This window comes from Salmo salar, unplaced genomic scaffold, assembly GCF_965601325.2.
Source record: "Salmo salar unplaced genomic scaffold, fSalSal1 ptg000867l, whole genome shotgun sequence".
Taxonomy (NCBI): Eukaryota; Metazoa; Chordata; class Actinopteri; order Salmoniformes; family Salmonidae; genus Salmo; species Salmo salar.
Genome location: NW_027675530.1, coordinates 90,258 through 116,737, shown reverse-complemented (window position 1 = coordinate 116,737; position 26,480 = coordinate 90,258). Strand labels below are relative to the sequence as shown.

General features: G+C 42.1%; 1 protein-coding gene and 2 long non-coding RNA genes across 3 annotated transcripts in view; 1 reads left to right on the top strand and 2 right to left on the bottom strand.

Moving 5' to 3' along the window:
* Nucleotides 1-5,262, top strand: part of LOC145877332 (uncharacterized) — a 166,532-nt gene extending 161,270 nt beyond the window's left edge. Inside the window, exon 2 of the long non-coding RNA XR_014391651.1 lies at nt 5,057-5,262. This is a non-coding gene — a long non-coding RNA (uncharacterized LOC145877332). The remainder of the gene's footprint in view (nt 1-5,056) is intronic.
* A 3,211-nt stretch (nt 5,263-8,473) lies between these two features.
* On the bottom strand, nt 8,474-10,738 carry LOC145877323 (NLR family CARD domain-containing protein 3-like). Its single transcript, XM_082972640.1, has 2 exons — nt 8,947-10,738; nt 8,474-8,663 (listed from the first exon to the last, which is right to left on the bottom strand). The coding sequence occupies exons 1-2, from the start codon at nt 10,326-10,328 to the stop codon at nt 8,474-8,476; spliced, it is 1,572 nt and encodes a 523-aa protein (XP_082828766.1). The 5' UTR covers nt 10,329-10,738.
* A 1,033-nt stretch (nt 10,739-11,771) lies between these two features.
* LOC145877324 (uncharacterized) lies at nt 11,772-15,700 on the bottom strand. The gene is made up of 3 exons (XR_014391647.1): nt 15,492-15,700; nt 12,574-12,717; nt 11,772-12,017 (listed from the first exon to the last, which is right to left on the bottom strand). It is a non-coding gene; the product is annotated as an uncharacterized LOC145877324 (long non-coding RNA).
* Between the last annotated feature and the right edge of the window lie 10,780 nt (nt 15,701-26,480).

The window sequence follows — 26,480 nt, the reverse complement described above, 5'->3', positions numbered from 1 at the left end:
GAGTTAAACAAATGTAACCCTCTCACCAGGCTTGAATATGACTCTCACAACATTAACATATGTAGAGTATCTCAGCAGCATGGGATGTTAGGTGAGAAGGACATCTCCAATAAGAATTCCTATTGTAAACTATCTAGGGTTATGACAATAGGGTATTAACTTCAGATGAAATGATTATAGGTTTCTGTTATTGAATCAGGATAAACCATCCCATGCATTAAATTAAAACAATCAATGACTCCACCAAGGCAACATACATAATGTTCCATATGTGTATTAAAACATTTTCAAACACAAATACATGTTCAGACACAACATCAAAAGAAAAAATAAATAATAATAAACCCCAATGAGTCGTGCACAACCCGTGTCCAAATTAAGCACCTCACATTGTGGTTACTCACTACTTGGTAGATATTCCCTCAGCGAAGTATGGCAGTTCCATGCAGGTTTCCTCACCAAGTCCAAGGCAGCACAGCGACCCATGCAGACAGTACTCCTTAGTAACCGATATCCCCATGGCAACACGAACTCGTTAAGCTTCCCAAGCAATTATCTCCCGGTGTCACACGATGCTAGGCTAACCTCTAGGCTGGCTAATACCTCCACGACGAGACGGTAGCTTCAGTCTTTACTAAGTTAACTAAATTATAACAACTCTTTTATTAAATAAAACATGTATTTCCCTTCATGTCTTAGTAGCTATGGGTTTTGTTCTACTTCTGTCGTCTTCTTTTATAATTTTTCTTCACCAACCGTCCTGAGGTAAAACGTCCATCCTTTCATCAACGTCTTTTCCCCTCCCGTTAACCAGGTCAACTCCCATTGGCCACAACTTAACAAGCGACCTTATTGGTCAAAACGTAAACTTCAAAGTAAAACAAACTATTCACTTATACATTAAATAAATATTTCTTCAAAAAGCATAATGCATTAACAACATTACAGATTAGGAGCAATTCAATCATCTTTTATATATAATACCAATTAATTATAACAAATAAACTCAATACTTGGTTCAAACAAGGGTATTACACAAACATACAGTAAATAATACAGTAGAAAAATAAGTCTATATACAATGTGAGCAAATTAAGTGAAATAAGGGAGGTAAAGGCAAAAAAAGGCCATGGTGGCAAAGTAAATACAATATAGCAAGTAAAACACTGGAATGGTAGATATGCAGCGGAAGAAAGTGCAAAGTAGAAATAATGGGGTGGAAAGGAGCTAAAAAAATAAATACAGTAGGGGAAGAAGTAGTTGGGCTAAATTATAGATGGGCTATGTACAGGTGCAGTAATCTGCTCTGACAGCTGGTGCTTAAAGCTAGTGAGGGAGATAAGTGTTTCCAGTTTTAGAGATTTTTGTAGTTCGTTCCAGTCATTGGCAGCAGAGAACTGGAAGAAGAGGCGGCCGAAGGAGGAATTGGCTTTGGGGGTGACCAGAGAGATATACCTGCTGGAGCGTGTGCTACAGGTGGGTGCTGCTATGGTGACAAGCGAGCTAAGATAAGGGGGGACTTTACCTAGCAGGGTCTTGTAGATGACCTGGAGCCAGTGGGTTTGGCGAGGAGTATGAAGCGAGGGCCAGCCAACGAGAGCGTTCAGGTCGCAGTGGTGGGTAGTACAGTGGGGGGGAAAAGTATTTGATCCCCTACTGATTTTGTACGTTTGCCCACTTACAAAGAAATGATCAGTCTATAGTTTTAATGGTAGGTTTATTTGAACAGTGAGAGAGAGAATAACAGCAAAAAATCCAGAAAAACGCATGTCAAAAATGTTATACAATTATTTGCATTTTAATGAGGGAAATAAGTATTTGACCCCTCCGCAAAACATGACTTTGTGATTGCCAACAAGCGTTTTGTCACCAAGTACTGAGGTCAGACGTTCCTTGTAGTTGGCCACCAGGTTTGCACACATCTCAGTGGGGTTTTGTCCCACTCCTCTTTACAGATCTTCTCCAAGTCATTAAGGTTTCAAGGCTGACGTTTGGCAACTTGAACCTTCATCTCCCTCCACAGATTTTCTATGGGATTAAGGTCTGGAGACTTGCTAGGTCATTCCAAGACCTTAATGTGCTTCTTCTTGAGCCACTCCTTTGTTGCCTTGGCCGTGTGTTTTGGGTCATTGTCATGCTGGAATACCCATCCACAACCCATTTCCAATGCCCTGGCTGAGGGAAGGAGGTTCTCACCCAAGATTTGACGGTACATGGCCCCGTCCATCGTCCCTTTGATGCAGTGAAGTTGTCCTGTCCCCTTAGGAGAAAAAAAACCCCAAAGCATAATGTTTCCACCTCCATGTTTGATGGTGGAGATGGTGTTCTTGGGGTCATAGGCAGCATTCCTCCTCCTCCAAATACGGCGAGTTGAGTTGATGTCAAAGAGCTCTATTTTGGTCTCATCTCACCACAACACTTTCAGCAGTTGTCCTCTGAGTCATTCAGATGTTCATTGGCAAACTTCAGACGGGCATGTATATGTATTCTTGAGCAGGGGGACCTTGCGGGCGCTGCAGGTTTTCAGTCCTTCACGGCGTAGTGTGTTACCCATTGTTTTCTTGGTGACTATGGTCCCAGCTGCCTTGAGATCATTGACAAGATCCTCCCGTGTAGTTCTGGGCTGATTCCTCACCATTCTCATGATCATTGCAACTCCACGAGGTGAGATCTTGCATGGAGCACCAGGCCGAGGGATATTGACAGTTCTTTTGTGTTTCTTCCATTTGCGAATAATCGCACCAAATGTTGTCACCTCCTCACCAAGCTGCTTGGCAATGGTCGTGTAGCCCATTCCAGCCTTGTGTAGGTCTACAATCTTGTCCCTGACATCCTTGGAGAGCTCTTTGGTCTTGGCCATGGTGGAGAGTTTGGAATCTGATTGATTGATTGCTTCTGTGGACAGGTGTCTTTTTTTACAGGTAACAAGTTGCAGTTAGGAGCAAGAGAGTGTGCTCCTAATCTCAGCTCGTTACCTGTATAAAAGACACCTGGGAGCCAGAAATCTTTCTGATTGAGAGGGGGTCAAATACTTATTTCCCTCATTAAAATGCAAATCAATTTATAACATTTCTGACATGCGTTTTTCTGGATGTTTTTGTTGTTATTCTGTCTCTCACTGTTCAAATAAACCATTAAAATTATAGACTGATCCTTTCTTTGTCAGTGGGCAAACGTACAAAATCAGCAGGGGATCAAATACTTTTTCCCCCCACTGTATATGGGGCTTTGGTGACAAAACGGATGGCACTGTGACAGACTGCATCCAATTTATTGAGTAGGGTATTGGAGGCTATTTTGTAAATGACATCGCCGAAGTCAAGGATCAGTAGGATGGTCAGTTTTACGAGGGTATGTTTGGCAACATGAGTGAAGGATGCTATGTTGCGAAATAGGAAGCCAATTCTAGATTTAATTTTGGATTGGAGATGCTTATAGTGAGTCTGGAAGGAGAGTTTACAGTCTAACCAGACACCTAGGTATTTGTAGTTGTCCACATATTCTAAGTCAGAACTGTCCAGAGTAGTGATGCTGGACAGGCGGGCAGGTGCAGGCAGCGATCGGTTGAAGAGCATGCATTTAGTTTTACTTGTAGTTAAGAGCAGTTGGAGGCCACGGAAGGAGAGTTGTATGGCATTGAAGCTCGTCTGGAGGTTAGTTAACACAGTGTCCAAAGAAGGGCCAGAAGTATACAGAATAATACCAATAACAGAGGGGGTCTGATCTTTGTGCCTCTGTAACTTTCTCATTTCTCATTATTCACGATTCATTCATGATTATTCATAATTATGGTAGCATGCACATTAATGTAGAAGTGCTCAGAAACATCTTCTATTCTTACTGACAATACAAGTGAAGTGACTCCAAAATGACAGGACATTATTCACCATTCAGTTTCTATTAGGAAAAACATCTTCCAAAACACAACCAAGACAAACTGTAAATGAATTCAACAAGTTTGTAGAATCACAAGCTTGATGTAATCACTGCAGGCATGGAATATGGGACCAAATACTAAACTTATGGCTACTTTAATACAATATAAGTGAATTTGTCCGAATATGTACAACTTTTTCAAATGGGAGAACTAAATACATAAAGTGCTTTCCTTTCTTAACAGTAACACAGCTATGTATGAAAATACCCTCAAATAAAAGGTGACATTCTGTACTGTCACCTAATATGAAACATCTCAAATCCAAAATGCTGGAGCATAGCACCACATTTAAAACTGTAAGCTTCACTGTCCAAACTGTCCAAACACACGTACGCTACGGTCACAAGACGCAGGCCTCCTAATTGTCCCTAGAATTTCTAAGCAAACGGCTGGAGGTAGGGCTTTCTCCTATAGAGCTCCATTTTTATGGAATGGTCTGCCTACCAATGTGAGAGACGCAGACTCAGTCTCAACCTTTAAGTCTTTACTGAAGACTTATCTCTTCAGTAGGTCCTATGATTAAGTATAGTCTGGCCCAGGAGTGTGAAGGTGAACGGAAAGGCTGGAGCAACGAACCGCCCTTGCTGTCTCTGCCTTGCCGGTTCCCCTCTTTCCACTGGAATTCTCTGCCTCTAACCCTTTTACAGGGGCTGAGTCACTGGCCTACTGGTGTTCTATCATGCCGTCCATGGGAGGGGTGCGTCACTTGAGTGGGTTGAGTCACTGACGTGGTCTTCCTGTCTGGGTTGGCGCCCCCCCCCCCTTGGGTTGTGCCATGGCGGAGATCGTTGTGGGCTATACTCGGCCTTGTCTTAGGACGGTAAGTTGGTGGTTGGAGACATCCCTCTAGTGGTGTGGGGGCTGTGCTTTGGCAAAGTGGGTGGGGTTATATCCTGCCTGTTTGGCCCTGTCCGGGGGTATCATCGGATGGGGCCACAGTGTCTTCTGATCCCTCCTGTCTCAGCCTCCAGTATTTATGCTGCAGTAGTTTATGTGTCGGGGGGCTAGGGTCAGTCTGTTACATCTGGAGTATTTCTATTGTCTTATCCGGTGTCCTGTGTGTATTTAAATATGCTCTCTCTAATTCTCTCTTTCTCTCTTTCTGTCTTTCTCTCGGAGGACCTGAGCCCTAGGACCATGCCTCAGGACTACCTGGTATGATGACTCCTTGCTGTCCCCAGTCCACCTGGCCGTGCTGCTGCTCCAGTTTCAACTGTTCTGCCTGCGGCTATGGAACCCTGACCTGTTCACCGGACGTGCTTGTTGCACCCTCGACAACTACTATGATTATTATTATTTGACCATGCTGGTCATTTATGAACATTTTAACATTTTAACATCTTGACCATGTTCTGTTATAATATCCACCCTGCACAGCCAGAAGAGGACTGGCCACCCCTCATAGCCTGGTTCCTCTCTAGGTTTCTTCCTAGGTTTTTGGCCTTTCTAGGGAGTTTTTCCTAGGGAGTTTTTCCTAGCCACCGTGCTTCTTTCACATGCTTTGCTTGCTGTTTGGGGTTTTAGGCTGGGTTTCTGTACAGCACTTTGAGAATATCAGCTGATGTACGAAGGGCTATATAAAAATAAATTTGATTTGAAATTTGAAATTTGATTTGATTATGTGTGTCTGGTAAACACATGTGGATCTGGTGAACAGTTATCACTTGTTGACCAACTACAGGAATACTGACCTCAGAGTCTCCAGTTTACAGTGGGGATTCCCCAGTCCAGCAGAGAGCAGCTTCACTCCTGAATCCTTCAGGTCATTGTTACTCAGGTCCAGCTCTCTCAGGTGTGAGGGGTTTGACTCCAGAGCTGAGACCAGAGAAGCACAGCCTTCCTCTGTGACTCCACAGCCTGACAGCCTGCAAAGAGTCAAATCATATTAAAATCACACTGTTTTGCTTTGGTGGTGAAAATAGTGGCAGTATAATTTTTCAACATATTCAGGTATCAGTGTCCTGAAACCTTCCATATCTATTCGTAAATTAATGTATCATCAATAAAAATGACAAATGATCAAAGTATTTCCTGCAGATAGAAATATATATAGTACAAATATTTGAGTAGACTGACCAGACCAGTTTAAAAAGCAGTATCAGTCAGAAGACAGACAGTGAGGTATCAGATTTAGATTGTATTGAGTATACAGTCCACACTATAGCTATTTTGACAGTGAAGCAAACATTTTAAATGTGGCTCTGTACTCCAACATTTTGGATTTCAGATCAAATGTTTCATATGAGGTGACAGTATATAATGTCACCTTTTATTTGAGGGTATTTTAATACATACAGTTGAAGTCAGAGGTTTACATACACCTTAGCCAAATACATTTAAACTCAATTTTTACAATTCCTGACATTTAATCCTAGTAAAAATCTCCTGTCTTAGGTCAGTTAGGATCACCACTTTATTTTAAGAATGTGAAATGTCAGAATAATAGTAGAGAGAATGATTAATATCAGCTTTTATTTCTTTCATCACATTCCCAGTGGGTCAGAAGTTTACATACACTCAATTAGTATTTGGTAGCATTGCCTTTAAATGGTTTAACTTGGGTTAAACGTTTCGGGTAGCCTTCCACAAGCTTCCCACAATAAGTTGGGTGAATTTTGGCCCATTCCTCCTGACAGAGCTGGTGTAACTGAGTCAGGTTTGTAGGCCTCTTGCTCGCACACGCTTTTTCAGTTCTGCCCACAAATGTCCTATAGGATTGAGGTCAGGGCTTTGTGATGGCCACTCCAATACCTTGACTTTGTTGTCCTTAAGCCATTTTGCCACAACTTTGGAGGTATCGTTGGGGTCATTGTCCATTTGGAAGACCCATTTGTGACCAAGCTTTAACTTCCTGACTGATGTCTTGAGATGTTGCATCAATATATCCACATAATTCTCCTCCCTCATGATGCCATCTATTTTGTGAAGTGCACCAGTCCCTCCTGCAGCAAAGCACCCCCACAACATGATGCTGCCACCCCCGGGCTTCAAGGTTGGGATGGTGTTCTTCGGCTTGCAAGCTTCCCCTTTTTCCTCCAAACATAACGATGGTCATTATGGCCAAACAGTTCTTGTATTGTTTCATCTGACCAGAGGACATTTCTCCAAAATGTACGATCTTTGTCCCCATGTGCAGTTGCAAACTGTAGTCTGGCTTTTGTTATGGTGGTTTAGGAGCAGTGGCTTCTTCCTTGTTGAGCAACCTTTCAGATTATGTCGATATAGGACTCGTTTTACTGTGGATATAGATACTTTTGTACCTGTTTCCTCCAACATCTTCACAAGGTCCTTTGCTGTTGTTGTGGGATTGATTTGCACCAAAGTAAGTTCATCTCTAGGAGACAGAACGCGTATCCTTCCTGAGCGGAATGGCGGCTGAGTGGTCCCATGGTGTTTAGACTTGCGTACTATTGTTTGAACAGATGGAAATTGTTTGGAAATTGTTCCCAAGGATGAACCATACTTGTGGAGGTCTACAATTTTTTTTCTGAGATCTTGGCTGATTTCTTTTCATTTTCCCATGATGTCAAGCAAAGAGGCACTGAGTTTGAAGGTAGGCCTTGAAATACATCCAAATTATGTCAATTAGCCTACCAGATGTTTCTAAAGCCATAACATAAAAAAATCATGAATAAATCATGAATCAGAATGAGTGAGAAAGTTACAGAGGCCACAACAAAACATGCTAACCTCTCACCATTACCAATAACAGAGGCTACAACAAAACATGCTAACCTCTCACCATTACCAATAACAAAAGCTACAACAAAACAGCTAACCTCTCACCATTACCAATAACAGAGGCTACAGCAAAACATGCTAACCTCTCACCATTACCAATAACAGAGGCTACAACAAAACATGCTAACCTCTCACTATTAGCAATAACAGAGGCTACAACAAAACATGCTAACCTCTCACCATTACCAATAACAGAGGCTACAACAAAACATGCTAACCTCTCACCATTACCAATAACAGAGTGGGTATGATCCTTGTGCCTCTGTAACTTTCTCATTCATCATCATTCTCGATTCATTCTTATTCTTACTGACAATACAAGTAAAGTGACTCCAAAATGACAGGACATTATTCACCAATCAGTTTATATTAGGAAAAACATCATCCAAAACACAACCAAGACAAACTGAAAAATGAATTCAACAAGTTAGTAGAATCACAAGCTTGATGTAATCACTGCAGGCATGGAATATGGGACTAAATACTAAACTTATGGCTACTTTAATACAATATAAGTGAATTTGTCCAAATAATTAAGACTTCTTCAAATAGGAGAACTACGTACAGAAAGTGCTTTAATTTGTAATTGGTAAAACAGCTATGTATGAAAATACCCTCAAATAAAAGGTGACATTCTGTACTGTCACCTAATATGAAACATCTCAAATCCAAAATGCTGGAGCATAGCACCAAATGTAAAACTGTAATCTTCACTGTCCAAACACATATGGTGTGGACTATGTGTGCCTGGTAAACACATGTGGAACTGGTGAACAGTTATCACTTGTTGACCAACTACAGGAATACTGGCCTCAGAGTCTCCAGTTTACAGTGGGGATCCTCCAGTCCAGCAGAGAGCAGCTTCACTCCTGAATCCTTCATGTCATTGTTACTCAGGTCCAGCTCTCTCAGGTGTGAGGGGTTTGACTTCAGAGCTGAGACCAGAGAATCACAGCCTTCCTCTGTGACTCCACAGCCTGACAGCCTGCAACGAGATCATCATGACTTCACAAACACACTGTTAAATTAACAAGTAGTGTAGAAGGATAATGGCAGATGCATTTGGTTTATTCTCTCAAACAGCATATAAATTCATCTTCCGTCTCCTAGAATTGTATGGTCATATTGTTATACTAATGTGAAAATCAATGCATTTATTCAATGTGTTATTCAACATAATATTATATACATATTATAATACATATTTTTATCTAAACAGAATATTTCTTCCTGATGATTACTTCTTAAATGTCATTTTATTTACTCACAGAACAGCTCTGGAGGCTTTGACCACTGGCAGCAGCCTCAGAAGACCTTCCTCTGATCTGGAGTATTTCTTCAGGTCAAACACATCCAGCTCCTTTTCTGAAGTCAGCAACACAAAGACCAGAGCTGACCACTGTGCAGGTGACAGGTTGGGTTTTGAGAGACTTCCTGATCTCAGGTAGAATTGGATCTCCTCCACTAGAGAATGGTCATTCAGTTCATTCAGACAGTGGAACAGATTGATGCTCCTCTCTGGAGAGGGATTCTCCCTGATCTTCTCCTTGATGTAGTTCACTGTTTTTTCATGGGTCTTTGAGCTGCTTCTTGTCTTTGTCAGTAGACCTCGTAAGTGCTTCTGATTGGACTCCAGTGAGAGGCCCAGAAGGAAGCGGAGGAACAGGTCCAGGTTTCCCGTCTCACTGTGTAAGGCTTTATCCACAGCACTCTTGTAGAAAGTAACTTTATGCTTGTCTCTGAACAGCGCAGAAAGGTTCCTGGACGTTGATTGCGGTTCGGCCATTAGATTCTCATTGTTGTTGTTGAATGAGAGGAACACATATACAGCAGCCAGAAACTCCTGAATGCTCAGATGAACAAAGCAGTACACCTTGTCTTGGTACAGAACACATTCCTCTTTAAAGAGCTGTGTGCACAATCCTGAGTACACCGAGGCTTCATTGACATCAATGCCAGCCTTTTTCAGGTCTTCTTCATAGAAAATCAGATTGCCATTCACAAGCTGTTGAAAAGCCAGTTTTCCCAGTGACAGAATGCTCTCTTTATTCCAGTGTGGACCTGTCTCTTCTTTCCCAAGATACTTTTCATTCTTCTGTTTGGTATGAAACACCACAAGGTGTGTGTACATCCCAGTCAGAGTCTTGGGCATCTCTTCTCTCTTATGTTTCAGCATGTGTTCGAGGACTGTTGCAGAAATCCAACAGAAGACTGGAATGTGGCACATGATGTGGAGGCTCCTTGATGTCTTTATGTGTGAGATGATTCTGTTGGCCAGGTCCTCATCACTGAATCTCTTCCTGAAGTACTCCTCCTTCTGTGGGTCATTGAACCCTCGTACCTCTGTCACCTGGTCAACACACCCTGAAGGGATCTTATTGGCTGCTGCAGGTCGGGTAGTTATCCAGAGGAGAGCAGAGGGAAGCAGATTTCCCTTGATGAGATTTGTCAGCAGAACATCCATTGAGGTTGACTCTGTGACGTCCCAACAGATCTTGTTCTTCTGGAAGTCTAGGGGCAGTCGGCACTCATCCAGACCATCAAAGATGAACAGAACTTTGTACTTGTTGTAGTTGGAAATTCTTGATTGTTTGATTTCCATTGAGAAGTGATTAAGAAGTTCAATCAAAGTGTGTTTTTCCCCTTTCATCAAATTCAGCTCCCGAAAAGGGAATGAAAACACAAATTGGACATCCTGATTTGCTTTTCCTTCAGCCCAGTCCAGAATGAACTTCTGCACAGAGACTGTTTTTCCAATGCCAGCGACTCCCTTTGTCAGCACAGTTCTGATTAGTTTGTCTTGTCCAGTTAAGGGTTTGAAGATGTCGTTACATTTGATTGCAGTCTCTGGTCTTGCTTGTTTCCTGGTTGTTGTCTCAATCTGTCTCAGCTCATGTTCATTATTGACCTGTCCTGTTCCACACTCTGTGATGTAGAGCTCTGTGTAGATCTTATTGAGAAGTGTTGGGTTTCCTTGTTTAGCGATCCCCTCAAATACACATTGAAACTTCTTCTTTAGATTAGATTTGAGTTCACGTTGGCAAATCACAGCAGGATCATCTGAATCTAGAAATAACACAGAGGATATTAATATTACATCTGTTTTAATGCCTACATTATTGAAGGACTGTTAAAAAGTTTTCTATTGTAATAATGTATTCTCTTAACTGACTGTATAAATGTGTAAATGTTTTCATAATACATTACAGACTGGTTTGACTGATTATATTATTATTGGTATTATTGATGGTATTATTAATGTTGTCTCTCTCTCTCTAAATTAATCAACACAACACATCGCTGCTGCTACTTGATGAGGTCACTAGGTGTTGTGTTAAGGCTGCGACAATATCATTGAGTTACTCAGCTACTTTAGCTGTACTTTAGCTACAGCTTTTAAATGTTATAAAACATCATTCAACATGAGGCAGACAGATCTTACATTTCTCCAGTGTGTCAGCAAGCTCCTTCTGGTTCATTTTCCTCAGGACGTGCAGTGTGATCTTCAGAGCCCCCTCTCTGGCACTGCTCTCCTGCTTCTCATCTTCAGCATCCACCACTTCCTCATCCTGCTTCTGACTCTCAAAGCCTTCTGGGAGTTCTGGACTAAGAATCCTCTTGAACATCTTCAGCTCGTTCTTCACAAATGTCATCATTTTCTCTTCAAGCAACTAAAATAAATCAAGTAAATAAGTTAAGCAAGAGAAGAAATGCTTTCTCATTAACACATTAATGAATGATTGAAAGAAACTTTACTTGAGGTCAACAAAAACAAATGTTCATAACAGGACCACATACACTGAATATAGAGTCCAGGTCTGTTTGATGACTCTGGGAAGACTGGCCACTGAGAATCTCTGACTCGGATCTCTCCTGTTGGTTTCTGTGGACAAAACATGAGATTACAGTACACACACACACACACACACACACACACACACACACACACACACACACACACACACACACACACACACACACACACACACACACACACACACACACACACACACACACACACACACACACACACACACACACACACACACACACACACACACACACACACACACACACACCTGTTTTAGGACTATGAAAATGGACTAAAGGGTTAGCCTATGGATTATGAAAACAACCAAAAGAAATGTGAAAATGGGAGAGGAGAAATGACTAGAGACAGTGTTGTTTAACTCACTGACCATGACCCATGAGTTCTTCTTACCTTTGTTCAGTAGAAAAGTCTCCCTCTCTAAAGTTTATAGGTTCAAAAATAGACCAGTCACTCTTCATGGACACACAGCTGGGAACAGGGGAGGCTGGTCTCTCCTGCTTGATTGGACTTCAACACAACAGAGACAAACATTACATCTCTCATCTACTCTGATCTCAGATGGGAAACATAAGAAGAGTTCCAAAACGCAACATATCACTTTACAGAAATGAGCTTTTATTGTTTAAAGAAATTATGTATTAATTATTACATCTCTCACAGACAAGGATTTGTTTAAAATCTATCACTTGATGGTTTCATTTCAGAGAGACAAAAATCATGTTTTTTTTATGCAAAATGCTATATATCTCCCTCACTCTCAAATGTGACCGACCGGCTCAATTTGGTAATTAACTAAATAACTACATATATAGTGATTTTGGTTTATGTCAGTTTAATTGTTTGTTATGGTATAAGTTGTTATTTTATGATTGTAAGTGATACAATTAACTAGTAATTCTCAGTAATTACTACCCCTGCAGTACCTCCACAGACCCCGGATTGAGAACCCCTGATTTAGCAGATGCTCTTATCCAGAGAGATTTACAGTAAGTGCATTCACCTTAAGATAGCTATTTATTTAGGAAATAAACTTAATCAATTATTAATAAAATTGACATCTTACCTCTTAGCTTTGGTGTCATGTCCCCCAGAGAGATTCATTTTAGAGGCAGGGCCCCCCTCCTCTCTCTCCCCAGAGAGACTCATTTTAGAGGCAGGGCCCCCCTCCTCTCTCTCCCCAGAGAGACTCATTTTAGAGCACTGACCCCTGTAAACAGACATCCAGCATGTTGGTTGTGGTTAACACAGTGACAACTAAACAGAGATCCAGCATGTTGGTTGTGGTTAACACAGTGACAACTAAACATTTTACATTTACATTTTAGTCATTTAGCAGACGCTCTTATCCAGAGCAACTTACAGTAGAGTGCATACATTTTATTACATTTTAAATACTGAGATCCAACATGTTGGTTAACACAGTGACAACTAAACATTGATCTAACATGTTGGTTGTGGTTAACACAGTGACAACTAAACAGAGATCCAGCATGTTGGTTGTGGTTAACACAGTGACAACTAAACAGAGATCCAACATGTTGGTTGTGGTTAACACAGTGACAACTAAACAGAGATCCAACATGTTGGTTGTGGTTAACACAGTGACAACTAAACAGAGATCCAGCATGTTGATTGTGGTTAACACAGTGACAACTAAACAGAGATCCAGCATGTTGGTTGTGGTTAACACAGTGACAACTAAACAGAGATCCAGCATGTTGATTGTGGTTAACACAGTGACAACTAAACAGAGATCCAACATGTTGGTTGTGGTTAACACAGGGACAACTAAACAGAGATCCAGCATGTTGGTTGTGGTTAACACAGTGACAACTAAACAGAGATCCAGCATGTTGGTTGTGGTTAACACAGTGACAACTAAACAGAGATCCAGCATGTTGGTTGTGGTTAACACAGTGACAACTAAACAGAGATCCAACATGTTGGTTAACACAGTAACAACTAAACAGAGATCCAGCATGTTGGTTGTGGTTAACACAGTGACAACTAAACAGAGATCCAACATGTTGGTTAACACAGTAACAACTAAACAGAGATCCAGCATGTTGGTTGTGATTAACACAGTGACAACTAAACAGAGATCCAGCATGTTGGTTGTGGTTAACACAGTGACAACTAAACAGAGATCCAGCATGTTGGTTGTGGTTAACACAGTGACAACTAAACAGAGATCCAGCATGTTGGTTGTGGTTAACACAGTGACAACTAAACAGAGATCCAGCATGTTGGTTGTGGTCAACACAGTGACAACTAAACAGAGATCCAGCATGTTGGTTGTGGTTAACACAGTGACAACTAAACAGAGATCCAGCATGTTGGTTGTGGTCAACACAGTGACAACTAAACAGAGATCCAGCATGTTGGTTGTGGTTAACACTGTGACAACTAAACAGAGATCCAGCATGTTGGTTGTGGTTAACACAGTGACAACTAAACAGAGATCCAGCATGTTGGTTGTGGTTAACACAGTGACAACTAAACAGAGATCCAGCATGTTGGTTGTGGTTAACACAGTGACAACTAAACAGAGATCCAGCATGTTGGTTGTGGTTAACACAGTGACAACTAAACAGAGATCCAGCATGTTGGTTGTGGTTAACACAGTGACAACTAAACAGAGATCCAGCATGTTGGTTGTGGTTAACACAGTGACAACTAAACAGAGATCCAGCATGTTGGTTGTGGTTAACACAGTAACAACTAAACAGAGATCCAACATGTTGGTTAACACAGTAACAACTAAACAGAGATCCAGCATGTTGGTTGTGGTTAACACAGTGACAACTAAACAGAGATCCAGCATGTTGGTTGTGGTTAACACAGTGACAACTAAACAGAGATCCAGCATGTTGGTTGTGGTTAACACAGTGACAACTAAACAGAGATCCAGCATGTTGGTTGTGGTTAACACAGTAACAACTAAACAGAGATCCAGCATGTTGGTTAACACAGTGACAACTAAACAGAGATCCAGCATGTTGGTTGTGGTTAACACAGTGACAACTAAACAGAGATCCAACATGTTGGTTGTGGTCAACAGTGACAACTAAACAGAGATCCAGCATGTTGGTTGTGGTTAACACAGTGACAACTAAACAGAGATCCAACATGTTGGTTGTGGTTAACACAGTAACAACTAAACAGAGATCCAACATGTTGGTTGTGGTCAACAGTGACAACTAAACAGAGATCCAGCATGTTGGTTGTGGTTAACACAGTGACAACTAAACAGAGATCCAACATGTTGGTTGTGGTTAACACAGTAACAACTAAACAGAGATCCAACATGTTGGTTGTGGTTAACACAGTGACAACTAATTATTGAATGTCAATTGTTGTATTTTATTCATTATCTCTTAGAAATAAAACATTTCCTAACAGACACATCCCAACAGTCAGGTGATTTAATGCATCACATGAACATGTAGTCGTGACTGATATTTTTCACCTTTTCTCCATGTAGTGGAACTAATAGTAATAATAATAATAATAACATAATATTAATAAGTCACTTTCTCTTTTAATAATTTCTCTCATTCTAGTGTGTTGCTTTGTTCAACAGGTATGATATTATTATGCTGTTACTGAATTCAGTTCATAATAACAATGTTAAGAAAAGTCTGTTCAGTGGTTTCATACCAAATTACACAGGAAGTAGGAGTTCATTGTAGTTTAGAAAACAAATTTTACGATATTTTGAAAAGACGATTTACAACTTATACATAAAAATATACAAATTGTAAAATAACCACAATATACGAATATATGAACAATATGTTTTTGAATTTGACTTGCCTACGCCCAGTTAGCGCCATTTTGTATGATTGAACTGTCACATAACTGTCCCAGGTGAAATGGACTGTTAGATCTGAGTGTTTTACTGTCAGTCACTATACTAAAATAACACCATACATTTAATTTCTCTACACACTTTCCAATAATCCCTGGGAAGATTCTTACCTTGTAGCCTGAATTCACAACCAGAACATGTCAAGTTATTGAGATATTTTCCGTTGGGCTGAGAGAGCAGCTTCCTGATAACAAGTGGCTCTGTATCTATGTTCTAGGTACAGTTGATCTTTGGATGCAATAATATCTGGTCAAAGTCTAGTGACACAACACCATAGTATATCATAAACATAACAGCAGTTGGCCAGAAAAGGCCATGACATACTATAAAACAGGGTTTGTCAACTAGATTTGGCTTCGGGTGTCACGGTTGTCATAGAGAGGAGCGGACCAAAGTGCAGAGTGATTATCGTTCCACATATTTTATTGAACTGTGAAACTATGCAATACATACACATAAACTAAAGAACAAAAAAACAACAAACCGTGATGCAGAGGTGAAACATACACTACTCAAAAACAATCTCCCACAAACCCAGGTGGGAAAAACACCTACTTAAGTATGATCTCCAATTAGAGTCAACGATGACCAGCTGCCTCTAATTGGAGATCATCCCAAACAAAACCCAACATAGAAATACAAAACTAGAAAACAACATAGAAAAACTAAACTAGAAAACCCCCCTGTCACGCCCTGACCTACTCTACCATAGAAAATAACAGCTTTCTCTGGTCAGGACGTGACATCGGGAGAATTTTTTTCTGATTTAAAGTGGGCGGGCCAGAACATAATTAGCGTATAATATTAGCACAATTAATAGGCCTACACTACAAATTTAACAACATGTTTAACACATTTGATTAGTACATAGTACATTCAGTGACAATAAAATAATTTAGATCTGATAAAATCATAAAATCACCAATATCTCTATTCAATTATAACTTTTTGTTTATTTCTCTGTGTGTTGATTGGTGGGGAAAAACAGGTCTACGTAGCCTACTGTAGTCTACACTACTTTATTAATGTCAACATTCATTCAGAACAATGAGCTTGATAGCAAGAGAACATGTCGCTCTCAAAAAGTAACAAAAGGTAGATAATGAAAATCAAAGTTTCAGGGAAGAACAGACAGAGAGATATGCATTCATCTTACCATCTTTCTCCAATGCCAAGCCAGTGCGTCTTGTTGCAATAAAAATGTCACTGTTTGCAAATAATTCAATCTCAGACGGCATTATGAATCTAAACACGGTACTTTCAAAGTAGCCTTCCCGCCCCAGACAGAGGCCCGACGCAGAAACACTGAAGCATTAACTTCAACCTACAAACACGGCAGTAGAATCCTCCTCAGAACACTGAAGCATTAACTACAAGCTACAAACACGGCAGTAGAATCCTCCTTCATGACCCAACAACAGAAGGTCACAAGTGCTTTCCTAAAAGCATCCAGGGTTCTAACCAAACACAACATGCCCTTCACAGAAGCAGAGCTGTTTAAAAAGAGCATGGTGACAGTTTTGGAGGAATTGTCTACAGACAAGTCTATGGATAGCCTAATTGCGTCTGTCAAACAGGTGCCCCTGTCTGTGACATCAGCCGGACGCCGTGTCTGTGCTCTGGCGGATGATGTGCATAGGATTGTTCTGGAGGGGCTCAGTCAGGCTGAGCATTTTCCCCTGGCTATTGATGAGAGTACTGACAACACCGATGTAGCACAGTTGTGTGTACATGTCCGTTATTTTCATGGAAATGACTTTAAAGAAGAGCTACTGGCACTGATTCAACTGGAAGGACACACCACCGGGGACGTTCCCCTGGAAGGACACACCGCCTGGGACGTTCCCCTGGAAGGACACACCGCCTGGGACGTTCCCCTGGAAGGACACACCACCGGGGACGTTCCCCTGGAAGGACACACCACCGGGGACGTTCCCCTGGAAGGACACACCACCGGGGACGTTCCCCTGGAAGGACATACCGCCGGGACGTTCCCCTGGAAGGACACACCGCCGGGGACGTTCCCCTGGAAGGACACACCACCGGGGAGTTCCCCTGGAAGGACACACCGCCGGGGACGTTGCCCTGGAAGGACACACCACCGGGAACATCCTATTCACAAAGCTGGAACAATTGTTTACATAGCTTGGCCTGTCATTCGAAAAAGTCAACTTTGTGGTCACCGTCAGGGCTCCTGCTATGGTGGACAGACACAGGGGCCTGGTCAGCAGGTTGAAGGAAATCGCCCCACAAATGAATGGCTTGCATTGTCTCATCCATCAGAGTGTGAAACCCTCTCTCTATACTGCACGAGGGAGAGAGTCTCCTCCAGGAATTTATGACCTGAGATAACAGAACCTGGGTGTAAGAGAGGGGGATGGAGGGAGAGAGAGGGGGATGGTGGGAGAGAACGGGGGATGGAAGGAGAGAGAGGGGGATGGAGGGAGAGAGAGGGGGATGGAGGGAGAGAGAGGGGGATGGAGGGGGAGAGAGGGGGATGGAGGGAGAGAGAGGGGGATGGAGGGAGAGAGAGGGGGAAGGAGGGAGAGAGAGGGGGATGGAGGGAGAGAGAGGGGGATGGAGGGAGAGAGAGGGGGATGGAGGGAGAGAGAAGGGGATGGTGCTCGCTATACCCAATGAGGGCATCAGCTGAACACCTTCGTATTTTGGAAATGGAGGAATTCCTTTTATGTGCTAACAATGTTTGGATCAACTTCCACCTGTGAGTCCTCCTTTTCCTCTATGAATGCAATCGACTCACGACAGGAACCGGCTTTCACATAAGGCAACCGAGGACTGCCTGCTCATCAACATCACATCCCTCTCACCTGACATCCACAAGATCGTGTCCGAGGGGAAATGCAACTTTTCCCATTAAGTAAATAACTTAGTTTTTAATAAATAGTCATATAGGCTACTAACATTATAGTAATTATTATTATTATTATTATAATTGTTATTATTGTTATTATTATTATTGTGATTATTAGTGCTTATCAATGGCTATTTTAGGTGTCATGCTGACAGTATTTTCTGTTTGTTTTGTCGTTACAGGAGCAGATTATCCCAGACTCCTGATACAGGGCTATAGACACTCAGGTTACTATGGTCACTCTGGTACAGGGCTACAGACACTCAGGTTACTATGGTCACTCTGATACAGGGCTATAGACACTCAGGTTACTCTGGTCACTCTGATACAGGGCTACAGACACTCAGGTTACTATGGTCACTCTGGTACAGGGCTACAGACACTCAGGTTACTATGGTCACTCTGATACAGGGCTACAGACACTCAGGTTACTCTGGTCACTCCTGATACAGGGCTACAGACACTCAGGTTACTCTGGTCACTCTGGTACAGGGCTACAGACACTCAGGTTATTCTGGTCACTCCTGATACAGGGCTACAGACACTCAGGTTACTCTGGTCACTCTGATACAGGGCTACAGACACTCAGGTTACTCTGGTCACTCTGATACAGGGCTACAGACACTCAGGTTACTCTGGTCACTCCTGATACAGGGCTACAGACGCTCAGACACAGACATCACCTGTTTTTCTTTAAATTATTGTTTTATGTAGGATGCTGCCTTTTTGGCCATGTTGCAGTTGTAAGTTGGCCTAATAAATAAATACAAATCCCTCTTTTATTAGGCCATGTTGTTGTCTTGTGAAAGATGCTGTTAAGCCACATAGCCTAGCTCAGCCAGTTAAGTTATTTATATGGGCCTTCGCCCCCACATAGCCTAGCTCAGACAGTTAAGTTATTTATATGGGCCTTCGCCCCCACACAGCCTAGCTCAGCCAGTTAAGTTATTTATATGGGCCTTCGCCCCCACATAGCCTAGCTCAGACAGTTAAGTTATTTATATGGGCCTTCGCCCCCACACAGCCTAGCACAGACAGTTAAGTTATTTATATGGGCCTTCGCCCCCACATAACCTAGCTCAGACAGTTAAGTTATTTATATGTGCCTTCACCCCCACACAGCCTAGCTCAGACAGTTAAATTATTTATATGGGCCTTCGCCCCCCCATAGCCTAGCTCAGACAGTTAAGTTATTTATATGGGCCTTCGCCCCCCCATAGCCTAGCTCAGACAGTTAAGTTATTTATATGGGCCTTCGCCCCCACACAGCCTAGCTCAGACAGTTAAGTTATTTATATGGACCTTCACTCTGAAGAAATAGACTCCAATTAAGATCTCTTGTTGTTTTTAAAGTCAAATTAAAATGAAGATTATTGTTGAAATTAATTACTCGACTGGTGTAGGTTTTCTCCATCTGTTGCTGTGCAACACTTGCATCACAAGTTAACTATATTTTCAGCACCAGGTGCTGCTCACCTCCTATTGATTGTGCTGCTATATTTTCAGCACCAGGTGCTGTTCACCTCCTATTGATTGTGCTGCTATATTTTCAGCACCAGGTGCTGTTCACCTCCTATTGATTGTGCTGCTATATTTTCAGCACCAGGTGCTGCTCACCTCCTATTGATTGTGCTGCTATATTTTCAGCACCAGGTGCTGTTCACCTCCTATTGATTGTGCTGCTATATTTTCAGCACCAGGTGCTGTTCACCTCCTATTGATTGTGCTGCTATATTTTCAGCACCAGGCGCTGTTCACCTCCTATTGATTGTGCTGCTATATTATCAGCACCAGGCGCTGTTCACCTCCTATTGATTGTGCTGCTATATTTTCAGCACCAGGCGCTGTTCACCTCCTATTGATTGTGCTGCTATATTATCAGCACCAGGCGCTGTTCACCTCCTATTGATTGTGCTGCTATATTATCAGCACCAGGTGCTGTTCACCTCCTATTGATTGTGCTGCTATATTTTCAGCACCAGGTGCTGTTCACCTCCTATTGATTGTGCTGCTATATTTTCAGCACCAGGTGCTGTTCACCTCCTATTGATTGTGCTGCTATATTTTCAGCACCAGGTGCTGTTCACCTCCTATTGATTGCGCTGCAGTTGCAGCTTTACATTTCAGCACCACAAAATGGTCCTCTGCCTGCTTTATTAGTTGACTGTCTCCTGCATTCTCTCCTCATGAATGAAGGTAAAATGCAACTTTTGCATTATTTAGGGAGGTCACATTGTAGAGTCACTACACCACCATTATTTAGGGAGGTAACATTGTAGATACTCTACACCACCATTATTTAGGGAGGTCACATTGTAGATTCACTACACCACCATTATTTAGGGAGGTCACATTGTAGATACTCTACACCACCATTATTTAGGGAGGTCACATTGTAGATACTCTACACCACAATTTAGAATACAGTAGGACCTCTTTCCATTTGTCCTATTGAAACACACAGAAAACTATAGTATTTAGCCTAAAGCAGCATATGATTTTACAGTAGACTATAGATGTAGGCTACTGTATAGTCACATGGCTCAGTGTTAAAATGTTAGAGCAGCACATTGGTCTGAACAAATCCTCTTAGTGAATGTCTCTTAATAAGAAAAAATTATCAAAATGAATGAGAATATTGCATTTTGAAATGCAAATACTATTGAGTCTGTAGACAAATTGAAATAGTGATTCGGACGTCAGTGGATCTGCGTGAGGGATGCATCAGATGAATTAAGGCATTTTGGAGGGGTTGAATGTTGCACCATTGATAAAGCAGATCAACTGAGCTAGGGTTAGGGTTAGGAAGAAAACTACAAAAAGACGCCATATTTGTAGTTCACAACTCTTAAGCCTGACTAACCGATGTCTTTATATAGCCTTGCTACTCTTATTTTCAAATGTATTTTTACTGTTGTTTTATTTCTTTACTTACCTACACACACACACACACACACACACATACCTTTTTTTCGCACTATTGGTTAGAGCCTGTAAGGAAGCATTTCACTCTAAGGTCTGTTGCTTTCGGCGCACGTGACAAATAAACTTTGATTTGATTTGAGACCTATTTATTAACATAAAGTCCACCACTGTAAGAGTCCTCAGTTGTAGTGAGAACATTGTGTCATATGTTTAAGGGGGGTTTCATGACTGTGATTCCAAAATGTTCCAATGCTGAGGAACTGTGTGTCATTTTTTTCCCAGTACGGGAAAATAAAAATGTATGAAATGTATGCATTCACTACTGTAAGTCGCTCTGGATAAGAGCGTCTGCTAAATGACTAAAATGTAAATGTAAAACTGTAATGGTTTGAATACACCTGGGCTTTCTGTGAAGAACTACAACTCCCTGTTTCACGTTGCATCGCGTCCAGCGACGGCAACCGGAAATGGCGCCGGAATTGTAGTTCTAACCCCTTTGTGGTTTAGTGGAAAGAGGAGGAAGGGAAGCGCTACTAAGGTACACAATAGTAAATGTTGGTAGACAGAAGGTGCTCTTTGGTAAAAGGGGTGAGTAGGTCATCAAAAAGAAAGGAGGACCAAGGCACTCTTCATATAATTGATTAAAATGCCTTTATTAGTATGGCAGGTTCAATAGAAACAATGTTTTTGTTTAGAATAATTATTTATTAAATGTGCTACTTTGACCCCACCATGGCCTCCAGTCTCCCCTCTCCTGCAAAGTGATTTTATCTGAAATGACAAGGCTTGATCTCTGAATGTGTTTCTCTGTAGGCTACATACTGAAACCTTAAAGCTACAATCCTTAGTTACTAATTCCATTATTGGACGGTTAAATTTTGCGGGTGCCAGGCAGAATCAGCTGCAGAAGTTATTCATTTATTTAAAGATGACAATGGTGATCTAGATATTCACATGACAATATTTACACAATAATCTACATTGATGATGGTGATCTAGATATTCACATGACAATATTTGCAAAATAATCTAAATTGACTTGCCTAGTTAAATAAAGGTTAAATAAAATATATTTACAAACTCCACAACTAACAGGTCAATAAAAAGACAATACTTTAGAGGAAGCAAACCTGTCTATTCCATTAGACTCTTGGGGTATATCAGGCTCAAGTCAGGTTCTCCTCACCATGACATCAATAGTAAATGACATGCAACAATGGCCTGTATCACATCTAACAATTAAACAGAAATGTGCTTCTTTCAACCCCAAAAGAGCAATAAAACATACCATTATAAACAAAGGGCAGGAATACAATGAGATCAATTAAAAAGCAATGGACATGTTAAAAACAACACACCCTCAGCCTCATTAATCTATTCCTCCATCAATATCACCATCGTTGTTGTAGTCATCACCATCAGCCTCATTCATCTATTCCTCCATCAATATCACCATCGTTGTTGTAGTCATCACCATCAGCCTCATTCATCTATTCCTCCATCAATATCACCATCGTTGTTGTATTCATCACCATCAGCCTCATTCATCTATTCCTCCATCAATATCACCATCGTTGTTGTAGTCATCACCCTCAGCCTCATTCATCTATTCCTCCATCAATATCACCATCGTTGTTGTAGTCAACACCCTCAGCCTCATTAATCTGTTCCTCCATCAATATCACCATCGTTGTTGTAGTCATCACCCTCAGCCTCATTCATCTATTCCTCCATCAATATCACCATCGTTGTTGTAGTCATCACCATCAGCCTCATTAATCTGTTATTCATGGGAAGAAGAAGCCAGTGTTTTCCCTCTCTTGTTTCTCAGTAACTTAGTCACGTGGCCAAAGACAAAAGGGCCGTCTGAGAGTGACCAGTTTTTTGGTCCATCCTGTTCTTTCCCTATCTTTCAAGGGTACAGCTGTGTGGAGATATGAAGAGAACAGAGGCTAGCTTGAGCAGCAGCGACAATTCTATCAGCAGAAAGAAGTAAGAAAACTGGCATTATCACTTGTTTGTACGCTCTGCCCCCACCATGATCTCACACACCTGCTAAACTCCCATAGAGACAAAAGAGGTTGTATTTTCCTATAAAGGCTGAGACCCAACTCTTGTTTGTTGGGCTTTTGACTGTTGCACCTGTTGTGCGATTATTAACCAGCTCCCTTTCATGCAAATCTTATTTTATTTTAAATAGTTGTTTCGAGGAATCTACTGTCTCTATCTTCCTTTCTGGTTAGAATTTCCACGACAACTTCCTGTGAAGCAACGGAGAAAGAAAAGGAGAGATTAGTCTATATGGCTCCATCTCAAATGATACCCTTTGACACCCCATAGGTCACTACTATTTACCAGAGCCACATAGTACTATGTGTTTACTATATAGGGAATGCAGACCGGAAGCAGTGGTGCTCTCTTGTGGATGACTTATGTGGCTCTGTAAGTCATTTAGGAAATAGAATTTTAACTAAATATACATTTGAGATGAAGCCATATACAATGCAGGGATTTTTCTGCCACAGAAACCCTTGGGGGGGGGGCCGCCTAAAATAATTTTTGGGACGCTTAAGTCCAAACTGTAATTTTATTTATAATAAAGTATGTAAAAAAGACAATAGACCTACAAGCATGTATGTTTTAATATTATAATATTTGTGAAATTCCAAAAATAATTAATTTAACAGTATTGATATTGTTTTTAAGTTTGAGCAAAATAACACAGCACTTGCCATGGCAAAATGCATAGAATTGCAGGAAATTAACTTTAAAACTGCAAAAATGCATCTTGGCTCCATGCAAATGTGCATGGAAATTGTCTTAAAAATGGCGATAAAAAAAACACAAAGATGGCAGCCTTTATAAATTCAGCTGTGCCGACTGCACCAATTGCCGCGCCCTGCCACGCCCCCTGTCACACCCACCACCCTAAGCCCCGTTTTAATCCAGAAAAAAACCCTGCAATGTTCAATCACAGTGAAGTTTCTGCACTTCTTGTGAGGTCACAGCCACGTTTTTGCACTTCCTGCGAGGTACACAGAGGCAGATGAGCACTTCCTGTGAGGTTACAGTGCTTTCAGTGAGAGCCCTCAGTCATTAGAGGCTCTGGTTTGAATTGTAAACAGGGTACACTGTGAGGACTGCGACGGCCCCTTACCAAGTCCAGCAAACAATAAATAAAACGTGCCTTTGTACCCCACGGGTGAGTAGGGTGGGGGGATGTGATGGTGTTTGGACGATGAGGAAATATACCATCCCCTAACACTGGAATTACACACACATCAGCTGACAGCAACGTTTCTCTCCGCACGCTTCCCTCTTGCTCACCTGGGATCTGTCCTGCTCTACCCACAAACCACAAGTAATCCAGCGTCATGTACAAAGAAAAGATTACTAGATGAAAAAATACATTAGATGATTAGTTGGAGGTTCTCTTCCTCCTCCTCCTCCTCCTCTTGGTTCTCCATGCAGCCTCCACAGGCAGGCAGCGCCCTCCAGTGGGTCTGCCAGGCCCTACCACGACATGCAGCGGTGACCCCAGTTCATAAGGGAGCCAGTGGGTCTGCCAGGCCCTACCACGACACGCAGCGGTGACCCCAGTTCACAAGGGAGCCAGTGGGTCTGCCAGGCCCTACCACGACACGCAGCGGTGACCCCAGTTCATAAGGGAGCCAGTGGGTCTGCCAGGCCCTACCATGACACGCAGCGGTGACCCCAGTTCATAAGGGAGCCAGTGGGTCTGCCAGGCCCTACCATGACACGCAGCGGTGACCCCAGTTCACAAGGGAGCCAGTGGGTCTGCCAGGCCCTACCACGACACGCAGCGGTGACCCCAGTTCACAAGGGAGCCAGTGGGGCACTGGAAGTGCTCAGCAAAGTCTGGCGAGTTGGAGAGGGTGCCGATGAGGCTGTATTTTGGGGGAGGTAGTGGGGTCACGAGTCCCTCCGGGGTTCGCACGGCACACCAGAACTGAGAGAAGAAGAAACGGTCCACCGATAAATAAGACAGGCAGTAGCTAGATCATTTACATCCCTGTCTTCCTGACGGTATTATACTAATTCTGTTTCTACTGAGTAACTAGATCACATCCCTGTCTTCCTGACTGTATTATACTAATTCTGTTTCTACTGAGTAACTAGATCACCTCTCTGTCTTCCTGACTGAATTATACTAATTATGTTTCTACTGAGTAACTAGATCACATCCCTGTCTTCTTGACTGTATTATACTAATTCTGTTTCTACTTAGTAACTAGATCACCTCTCTGTCTTCTTGACTGTATTATACTAATTCTGTTTCTACTTAGTGTACAAAAAATTAACAATACCTTCCTAATATTGAGTTACCCCCGCCCCTCCTTTTGCACTCAGAACAGTCTCAATTCGTTGGGTCATGGACACTACAAGGTGTGTAAAGCGTTCCATAGGGATGCTGTGCCCATGTTGACTCCAATGCTTCCCCACAGTTGTGGCAGGTTGACTGGATGTCCTTTGGGTGGTAGACCAGTCTTGATACACACTGGAAACTGTTGAGTGTGAAAAAACCCAGCAGCGTTGCAGTTCTTGACACAAACCAGTGCGCCTGGCACCTATAACCATACCCCCGTTCAAAGGAACTTAAATACACTATATATACAAATAGTATGTGAACACCCCTTCAAATTTGTGGATTCAGCAATTTCAGACACCTGTTGCTGACAGGTCTATAAAATTGAGCACACAGCCATGCAATCTCCATAGACAAACATAGGCAGTAGAAAGGCCTTACTGAAGAGCTCAGTGATTTTCAACGTGGCACTGTCATAGGATGCCACATTTCCAACAAGTCATTTCACGAAATTTCTGCCCTGCTAGAGGTACCCCCCCCCCCCCCCCCCCCACCGATCAACTGTAAGTGCTGTTATTGTGAAGTGGAAACGTCTAGGAGCAACAACGGCAGAGATCGATGTGGAAGAAGTTGACTGGTCTGCACAGAGCCCTGACCTCAACCCCATTGAACACCTTCGGGATGAATCTGAAAGCCGACTGCGAGCCAGGACCTAATCGCCCCAACATCAGTGACCCGACCTCACTAATGCTCTTGTGGCTGAATGGAACCAAGTCCCCCCGTAGCAATGTACCAACATCTAGCAGCAAAGTGGGGGACCAACTCCATGTCAATGCCCATGATTTTGGAATGAGATGTTCGATGAGCACGTGTCCACATACTTTTGTAATGTATTTTGATCTTGCCCATTCACACTCTGAATGACACACACACACACACAATCCATGTCTCAATTGTCTCAAGCATTTTTTTTTA

Coding starts and splice junctions, on each gene's coding strand:
- LOC145877323 (XM_082972640.1), bottom strand. CDS start 10,328: ATGAAAGGGGAAAAACACACTTTGATTGAACTTCTTAATCACTTCTCA. Junction 8,664..8,946: donor AAAGCCTCCAGAGCTGTTCT/GTGAGTAAATAA, acceptor ATCTCGTTGCAG/GCTGTCAGGCTGTGGAGTCA.